Source organism: Poecilia latipinna, unplaced genomic scaffold, assembly GCF_001443285.1.
Source record: "Poecilia latipinna isolate Pla-1442-1.1 unplaced genomic scaffold, P_latipinna-1.0 Scaffold96, whole genome shotgun sequence".
NCBI classification, from domain to species: domain Eukaryota; kingdom Metazoa; phylum Chordata; class Actinopteri; order Cyprinodontiformes; family Poeciliidae; genus Poecilia; species Poecilia latipinna.
Window position 1 is genome coordinate 306,234 of NW_015112712.1, and position 9,323 is coordinate 315,556.

The 9,323-nt window shown below is 40.1% G+C and overlaps 1 protein-coding gene across 1 annotated transcript in view; it reads right to left on the reverse strand.

The window, feature by feature from the left end:
• The window catches only part of ccnf (cyclin F), a 14,113-nt gene extending 8,103 nt beyond the window's left edge, over nucleotides 1-6,010 (reverse strand). The window contains exons 1-13 of the mRNA XM_015025763.1: nucleotides 5,719-6,010; nucleotides 4,159-4,313; nucleotides 3,973-4,079; nucleotides 3,818-3,885; nucleotides 3,481-3,677; nucleotides 3,314-3,367; nucleotides 2,887-2,991; nucleotides 2,436-2,513; nucleotides 1,903-2,057; nucleotides 989-1,153; nucleotides 741-864; nucleotides 468-648; nucleotides 293-380 (exon numbers count right to left, since the gene is read on the reverse strand). Coding sequence (XP_014881249.1) covers nucleotides 293-380; nucleotides 468-648; nucleotides 741-864; nucleotides 989-1,153; nucleotides 1,903-2,057; nucleotides 2,436-2,513; nucleotides 2,887-2,991; nucleotides 3,314-3,367; nucleotides 3,481-3,677; nucleotides 3,818-3,885; nucleotides 3,973-4,079; nucleotides 4,159-4,313; nucleotides 5,719-5,731 — 1,490 coding nt within the window. The 5' untranslated portion in view covers nucleotides 5,732-6,010. The remainder of the gene's footprint in view (nucleotides 1-292; nucleotides 381-467; nucleotides 649-740; nucleotides 865-988; nucleotides 1,154-1,902; nucleotides 2,058-2,435; nucleotides 2,514-2,886; nucleotides 2,992-3,313; nucleotides 3,368-3,480; nucleotides 3,678-3,817; nucleotides 3,886-3,972; nucleotides 4,080-4,158; nucleotides 4,314-5,718) is intronic.
• Between the last annotated feature and the right edge of the window lie 3,313 nt (nucleotides 6,011-9,323).

A 9,323-nucleotide genomic window follows, 5' to 3' on the forward strand; every position in this document is an offset into this window, starting at 1 on the left:
AAAAAAAAGAAGTGAAATTGTTGGTTTTGAATCTGAGTGAGCAAGTTGGTTGGTTAAAAAATAAAATAGTAAGATAGAATGCTAAAATCAAGAGGCAGTGATAAAGATATAGATACAACATATTTTTAAATGTAATCATCTCAATGTAATTCATTTCTCAACCTTTGCAACAAGAATTGTCTTTAATCCTCCCGAGTTTGCTTGCCAAGTTTTTTTTTTTTGACAAAACTTGATTGGATTGGCTAATCCAATCAAAATACACACACACACAGACACACACCGGTGCACTCACCACTTAACATAGAGCAGCACAGCGAGAGGAACGAGGTCCTCCTCGGTAAAGCCTGTGTAGTCCTTCAGCAGGGTGGGCCAGACGGGACCTGCAGAGCAGCAGGCAAGTCAAGTTAAGTTGAGCAGAAACGTCACTCTTGCATTATATGCTTGTGTTAAAGAGAGGGTGTTATTACCATAGTGATGCAGTGCCCTTGTGAGGAGCAGTGCAGCGCAGGCCAGCTTGGCGGGAGGCGGCGTGGTGAGAGCAGAGTACAGCAGCGACAGCTCGCAGACATAGCTGAAGAGGTGAGAGGAGCGCCTCTCCAGGGGGAGCAGGAACAGCAGCACCTCCCCGTAGTCCAGCAGCGTGGGGCTCTGATGGGGGAGAGAAGGACATTTAATTACTACCTCTACAATAGAATACTAATCTAAAGAGCAGCAGCAGTTAGACAGTCAGCAACACTCACCCTTATCTTTCCCTCCAGCACAGACACAACCTCCCCCATCATTCGCACCAGGTCTTCATATTTGTAGGTGTTATCTGTCAGCCAAACGGCCTCGCGTATAGTCAGGATTTCTTTGCTAATATATCTAAAAGTAAATATAAACATGTTCAGTTTGGCAGGATTATGAGCCAAACTACAATGTCCCTTGTAATTTTGGAGAAAAAAACAAAACAATACAATAAAACACTTTGAAGTGTGAAGCCCCTCACCGTGTACAAACCACCATGCAGGCAATTCCTAAAAGCTGAAGGCGGGCCTTTGGGACAGAACGCAGGGCCAGGTATCGGTCAACACAGCCCACAGTCACATGCAGCGTCTGGCTGGAGAAATCCTTCATAGTGGCCACCTCCACGAGCCAGTCCACCAGAATGTACCTGCAGCCACAGGAAAACAAGGAAGTAATTATTTCTTATGCTCCATTCGATGACATATCTATTCATTTTTTTTATTATTTCAGCTGTATGGAAAGAACACAAAACCTATAAAGTATTTCCGTTCCTTCAATTACCACATTTTGCCAACCACAAATTTCACTGTTGCTATGATTTAGTGCTATAGATCAACACAAAACAGTGGATCCCCTTCACTCCTGTACCCTTATATAGGAGGGGTATAGGTCCCCTAAAATAACCAACAAGATGCACATGATGTCTCTGGAGGAGCTGCAGAGATAGAATGGTTAAGATCAAACCAAATTCATGTGCTAAAATGGCCTAGTCAAAGCCCTGACCTAAAGAAAGTCATGCATCTATGGCCAGACTTAAACTGATATTCACTGAAGGCCTCCATCCAGTCAGAGAGAGGTTGAGGTATTATGTTCAGGGAAATGGGTAAGAATTCAGTCTCTGTATCCCTGGTGTCAAACCTTCAGATGAGACTTCATAATTACGCACTGCTTAGTGTTGTTCCATCACATAAAATCCAAAACACACATTAAAGCTGGCTGTTATAAAGTGACTAAAAAAAAAAAAATTAAAAAAAAAACATGACGAATCTTTTAGTGGTTTTGTGCATTTTTGGCAAATTGGACAGGTGCCACCGAGAATCTGCTATTGGCAAAAATGTAAACAAGAATTTTAACCTCCATCATACGAGGTCAAGTGAAATTCTTGTCTCCTCGTACCTCATGGTGTCCTTGATGCCTCGTCTGAGGACACCCTGAGTGCTGTGTTGATGCACCGAGTTGGAGGGACTGAAGATCTGCGCCACAATCTCCGAGCAGGCCTTGGACTCCAAACCCAATGGATTCCCACTGCTGCACACTTTAGCCAGAGACAACTGAGAGGAACAAAGGAGACCAAACGTTAAAACGTGTTTCAGAACAGCTTTAGAGATCTTGACAGCTTGTTGAACTGTGCTGCACCATGATGACAATCTGGCTTGAGTTTACTGGTGTAATAAGAGTGATTTGGATGAGTCATATCATTATGATTCACTGGGATGAATTGGGGATGGGGGGGGGGACTAAATCCTGTCAGCATCTGTCAGGCCCTCTTTGACACAGTATGATAAATGTTTCAACAGGAATTTTCAAAATGGAGGAGCCAAAACAAAAGAGAGACTGAATGGTGTCAAAGGAAACTTTTGAGGAGCAAAGGGAAAACAAAACCGACAGTGACACAACAAACCACGATGCATTTAAAGGCCTTTGATCACCTGTGCTTCCCAGCATCCTTTGCCGGCGTAGTCCCTGAGGGTTCGCACACATTGAAGATACCTTCCAGGGTCGGACATCTGAATTAAAAAGGAAAAGAAAAACAAAACAAAAAAAAACAAAAAAAGATAGAAAAAAAACACGTTTAGCCTCATTTATCCCTTTATGTAGTTTAAAAAGCTTCCTTGAAAGCCAATGCCTTAAAAGTATTACTAACCAAAGACTTTTGCACATTTTGTCATATTCAAATTTAAATATATTTCACTGGCATTTAGTAAAAACAACCTTACTATGAGTTTATGTAACACGCAGCTCATAGGTTTTTCTTCCACCTGAGCTGTGGACCTCTGCAGGCCCTCCAGAGCTACACTACGGTGGTCTGAATACTTTTGCAAGGGCAGTGTAAATCTAGCAGTCGCTCCAGGGTTCTACTGAAGACAGAACCAAACTCACAGCTGCTTTCCTGCTGTGCTCCCACAGCAAGTATGAACTCTGCAGACAGCCAGCCCGCGACGACTCCTCCAGCATGGCTACGGCATCCGATCGCTTCTCTTCCTCCTGGAAAAACAGGCAGCACAGATCCAGATGTTCACGGCACGTATTTGGAGAGGAGCGCTTTGTTCTCGCGCTCCTGAGAAAGCGGCTGAATAACGGCGCCTGACACATATTGTTTCTGGCTAACACAAAGTCTCCTGATGTGTCATGCTGTCAAACAACGGAGCCCACTTGGGGGCTTTGAGTAACAGTTGCATAAAGAGAAGAAAGGCAGCCGTTTGGCCTGCGTTCCTGGTTGACTTGTGACAAGGGCAGGCGCATTTACATTTTGTTAAGAGAATAACAAAAAAAAGAAAGAAAGAAAATATCTGAGATGCTTACTCACTTCAAACAGGAGCAAAACTCGGGCCAAGCAGTGCAACAAAGGGCCCCTCTTTTCCTGCGGAGAAATGGGGGGAAAAAATATCTATATCAATCTGTGTGCGTTTACTGCATCACCCAAACGCCAGCTTTCACACTCGTTTCCTCTGAACTGCCAGCAGCGGAACTTACCATGTTGCTTTCACACTCAGCCTTTAGGTGATCGAACACCACGGCCTTGCAGCAGCTGCCAGTGGGCGACCACGGAGGACGGATGAAAACCCAAGTGAAGGGATCCGCTTTGGGAGAGAGCAGGCTCTCCGCCAAGCTGAAGAAGTGGGAGGCTTTTCGGCCACATACATCCGCTCGCCCTTCATCGCTCAACAAAGCTGGAGGGGAGAGATGGTAAGAGTGAAGAGCTGCAATCATTTCGTCAAGAGGACTTGCGCCTATCGTTGACGTCCATTCAACTAACATGATGTTTTAAGCAGACATTTAAAGTGTAGGAGGGAAAAACTGCTGTACTTACGTCCCTCATTGTACAAATAGGCAATCCCAAGTTTCACAGCAGCTTCAAAGTTCCCTTTCTCAGCAGCCCTGGAATCAGTGAATAATTTTAGCTAAAAATCCATCCGGAGAGCAATTATAATTATTCTTTTTTTTATCCAGAAGAAGGATCTGTACCTTTCAAACAGCCATAAAACGTTAGGAGATGGCCATGTGTCTCTGAAACTGACTCTGGCCCATACACTGTTGTGGCTGTCAACAATATCCCGCAGCTGTGAATGAACCTACAACACATACCAAAGGATTTTAGACCCCATCAACAACAAGAGACGTCAAATATGGGTCACGAGTTGTTCAACTTACCGCTCTGACAGACAGGAGGTCCTCTGCAGAGAGACACTGGAGCACATAGAGAAGAATTTCCTCCGGTAGCGATAGAAGAGTTAGGGTGGACAATCGCTTACGAACCCGCTTCCGAGACGGAACCGAGTAGCATTTTGAACAACGGCAGTGGACAACTAGAATGAAGAAAGTTATGCAAAAAAAAAAAAAAAAAAAAAAAACTTTTAATGACCGTTTTTTTCCCCCATCCAAGACCAGGCAAACAGATCCATTTACTTCACAACGTGAACAAGCACTTCACATCTTAGTGCAAATTTGGCACACAAATTCTCACTCTAATGGCAAGCCAATATTTACACTTCATTTAAAGCAGTCTGCAGCCTGCTAGCAAACTGTGAACAGACATTCTAAATGAACAGTGCAACAAGCGTTCTTTACAAATCTAATGACAACTGATCTGAAATAAATCTGGATTTATGCACTGAGTACTCCAAAGTTACATTTCTTGTCATTTGGTGATGTACAAGTAAAGTGAATTAATAACAATTAAAAAAAAAACATGAGCGACATATTATACTGCTTTTCCTTTTGTAGCTAGAACTCTCATCTTATTCAATGAACAAAATAAATACGAATTGGTGCCAATACCTCAATATAATAGAATTACTTTTTACATAAGGTTATCAGACAGGGAGCATATAGTAGTTCATGTCTACTATGGGCATAATGTTTAAAAAGAACAGTGGTGAAGTGTTATAAGTACACTTTAGAGATATACTACCAAGTACACATTGGAAGTAAATGTCACTTTTGAACATCTAAGAGAGAAAAAGCACACTTTTCACTTGACATGACAGTTGTATTGTATTAGGATATTCAAAATTGGGTGAAATTATACTGAAAAAGTGTCTTCAGTTGAAAATATAAATAAAATATATGGTTGAAGGTTGTTTTTTTTAACATAGCAATTAATCCTACTTTTGCAGTATAATAAAAATATTAATATCCTGTAACTTTACAGTGAAAGTCACCCTACTAAATTGTTCCCGAGTAAGTCACCCCCAGGGGGACCATTAAGGTAACCTAAAACACATGCAAAACTACTTAAACTTTTTAAAATAAAAGTACAAATGTTGATTTAATCATTACCTGAAACAAAACGTCTTTCTTAAGTTTATTTTCTGCATTTAGGACCAATCTAACGAAGGGGAACTAAGCTGCTGTATGGGAGAAGGCAAATCAAGTGAGCGCCCAAATTTCCCTCCCGTCGTCCAGTAAAGTTGGATTATCACTTAGTTTCACAAAGTTTAAACTCCGAATCTAGTTTGCAGCAGCTACTACAATAAGAAAATAACATTTCTAAAAGGGGCATGGGATTGTTTCTTTTAAACATTTATATTTTGACCTGAAGTTACTGCAAAGTCCAGAAGTAATCGATCACTATTTCAAGTAAGATATGAGCATGCAACCAGTGAATTCTCGGAAGCTAAGACGATTAAATACCATCTTTAAACAGTTATTTTGTGAGTTATTATCTGTTGTTGTTAAGTAAGACAACTGAAAATAAGAATAATTACTTACCGCCCGCTTTCATTGCAAGTAGACTGGTCTCTTCTTAGCAGGATGTAGATGCAAGACTAAGCAGATGTTTAAACGTTACGATTGTAGAAGCTAATATTATTTAGACGTAAACCAGGGATATGATTATTTCTACATAGATTAATACTTATCAAACGTTACAGCTAATGTGAAGCTGCTGTAGCTGACTAATATCTAAACAAGTTACTAGCAGCTTTCCTGAATTCAAATTCAAGCACGCGTCCTGGTTTGGACCCGCCCCTAAAGCGCCCTAGGACCGCCCGCGCACACGGTTTAAACGCTGCGTTCAGTTTGATTGGAGGAGAATGATGACGCCTCTACGCAACGACGCGACATGCTGATTGGTCACATTGAAGAACGATAGCACCGATTGGTTATACAATATAAATTGTAAAATTCTAGAAATTCATTGGACAGGAGAACGCCATTTCGAAGTACGCGCTCACGTGTGTGAATATCTGATTGGTTGACCTGAATATGACAAACTTCCACATTCTTGTGGAGTACTTTGGGAAATGTAGTTGAATTGAATAACAGTGTTTAAAGGTACCGTAATTAAAGGGACATGCACCTACATATTACTATTTGTCAGTATCGGAGGAAATCGCATTGAACCTGTTCTTGTGCCTCATTTGTAGTTTAATTTGACTGTTTTTATTGACTTTCATAAGAAAAAGACAAATAATTAAGATCAGAATGCAAATATAAAAGACGTGGGATTGCTATGTATCCTGTGATCACTAAAAACCTTTTTATATACAGCTACAATTGGACAATACAGACAATATACAATAGTGTAAAAAAAAATTGCCCCTTTACAGATTAAGTCTTTCTTGGGGTTAATGATTCTGTTTATTACCAGAAAAGTCTCAAAAACAATGTGCTTATTGTGAAAAAGTAACTGCCACTTAAACCAATTTTTTTTTTTTTTTGAACTCCAGAATTTTGACCCACTCCTCTTTCTCTTTGCAAATTGGTTTTAATTAAATCAGGCACATTGGATATACTTTTGGTATGAATAGCTACAATAACCACATCTCAACCAAACTTAAGCACAGACTTTGACTAGTTCACTCCAAAACCTTAATCTTGTGTTGTGATTTATGATGTGCCAAAGCTACAATCTATAGCTTCCCAAGCTGACAAGCTAAATGTCATCTGAAAAAAAAGTTTAATTTAAGATTTGATCAATTCATGTAACTTCTTTCTAGTAGCTGCCATTTCCAAAAAATAAAACATAAATAAAAAAGTGCTGTTCTGCAAGCATTAATGCATCTATGTACACTTGTTCAATACGTAATACTGGTGTAATTCAAAATTTTTACCCATACCTTATTTGTGGAATAATTCATTTCAATTTCTTCAGGTGGATTACTTATACACCTAATTGTTGTTGATAAAAATCTTTATGCTTGCATGATGTATTTATCAGTCCAACCTGTAAGAAGAATGGTTCAAATGCATCTCCTTTAACCCCAAATCAAAATGACATTCGTGTTCATGACGAGTGTGTAATCTTCTGACCGGTCCTGAGATTGAATCGGGTAACAGACTGATTAGGTTTTTGAAGCAGCTGTCATTGAGGGACTGATATAATTAAGATCTTTGTGTTGCAACCCTTCTTTCTCAGCTGAGTAGTGCCCTGTTGATTGCTGGTCTTTTAAAAAGGGTCACGGAGAAGCAGAGTGCCCTGATAATAATCATTTGTCCCTCTCAGGCTCTCCATTGCGCTGCACATCACATGCGCAACCAATCCCGTCATCACAAACAAAACTCAACAGAATGGTAAAAGCAATCACTTGGAAAGTTAGAAACAATTTTCCAAGTGTATGCCAATGGAAAGTAGGGGCAGCACATTTCCTATTTATCCTTAGCTCACTGGGGAATTTAACTTCCTTGACTTCACACTGGAGGTACAGAGTGATCAAATTATCCGACTAGATTGCAGGAGTGACCTCAGTCAGGCTAAGGGCTCTGATATCCTCAACTAAATGCACTGTTTCCATAGAAACGCCAACCCATCTCAAGCACTTTCTCAGAAAAATCATAGGTTGAATGGTAATGGCATTTAAATCAATTATTTTAAGAAATAAAACAACATAATTTGTAAAGCACCACACACAAAGATGTGTCATAAAAATGGAATGATACTCTGACCATAATCATTGTATTTGAAATAGATGAAGAAATTTGTTAAAGAATGAAATGTTCTTCTTGGACATTAAAAATAATCAAAGATCCAAACTGAGTTTGCCTGACGGTGCTTGTCAGTTATTACCCAGTCTCATTAAATCTAATATGTCTCATCACATTTGGATAACAATAACTAGGTTGAGATGGTGTTTTAACATAATTTCCCTATGATTCAGTTTGACTGTCTGGTCTTGTGTGTCTAATCTCCATCTACACCTGGCACCAAAACAGCTGTCGTCATATCTGAGCCAAGTCACAACTGAAATGTAACTCTATCCCCTCTACGAAGGTATCATTTGGAGCCGGCTTCAGGCAGTGACTAATTAGATACAGATTTGTCTTTTCCACAGATGCTGTTGATTTGGAATTTGAATGAAGCATAAATAAAGCCATCAGGCTCCAGATGGCTCCAATCCAGATTTAATACTGTCATACTGAGCTGCCTGTTGTATCTCTATGCCTCTCTCTTTAAGGTAATGTCAGTTTTGTATAATTGAAAGGTTTGAGAGAGGTCAAATAGTGTTGAATGTTCTGGTTGGAGGCCAAGTCCTGTAGATACAGAGGCGGATGTGTTGCTCCCAAGTGGTTTCCTGTGATCTGTGTTGACAGTCGAAATCCAAATGACCACTTCCACCCGCGTCTGCACTTTGACCTGTTTGGCCGCTCCACCCAGTAGAACGATCTAAACATTGGGTCCCTTCCACAACTGCATCGTTTTCCCACATGTTATCAGCAAATATTAAAATTTGCTGGCCATCCTTTAAAGGCACAAAACAAATTTGAATCTTGTCGAAGGCTACAAAAAGTGTAAGGTCAACTCAACGAGAGACCTCTGACTAAGTATTAGTGTGGGTGTAAGTGTATTGAGTTTGTGTCCATAAATCAGATCCTGAAATTTCCTTAAGAAAAATCCAAACCTTTGCAAAAAGAGACTGATTTTAAAAATCCTTGCAGTTACATCCTGGAGATAGTGTGGTTTACATGCATCATACTATGTTACAACACTCACAGCCATGGTGATGTTAACTTCTGACTGTGTATGATTGCTGTTCATTTATATTAGCAGCAGTTACAATATATCTGAGGGTGACCTGCCAGTAGGGGGAGCTATTTATTCTGCCTGACACTGGCCAGTCTGATTTCCTACCAAATGACTGCATATTTCTGCCGTTAATCCAGTTCGACAAAGGCAGTACATGACAAAAGGTCTGCTTAACACAGATATTACAGCTATGTGTGAAGTTGAGGTGGGTTCTGCAAAAACGTTTTTATACTTTAGGAAACAACTGTAATTTGTAATATGTCCACACTGTTTTTAGCCCCACCCGGTTTGTTCACAAAGAAACAATTTTATCAATCAAGAAATACAAAACATGTTTTCTTCAAGACACAAA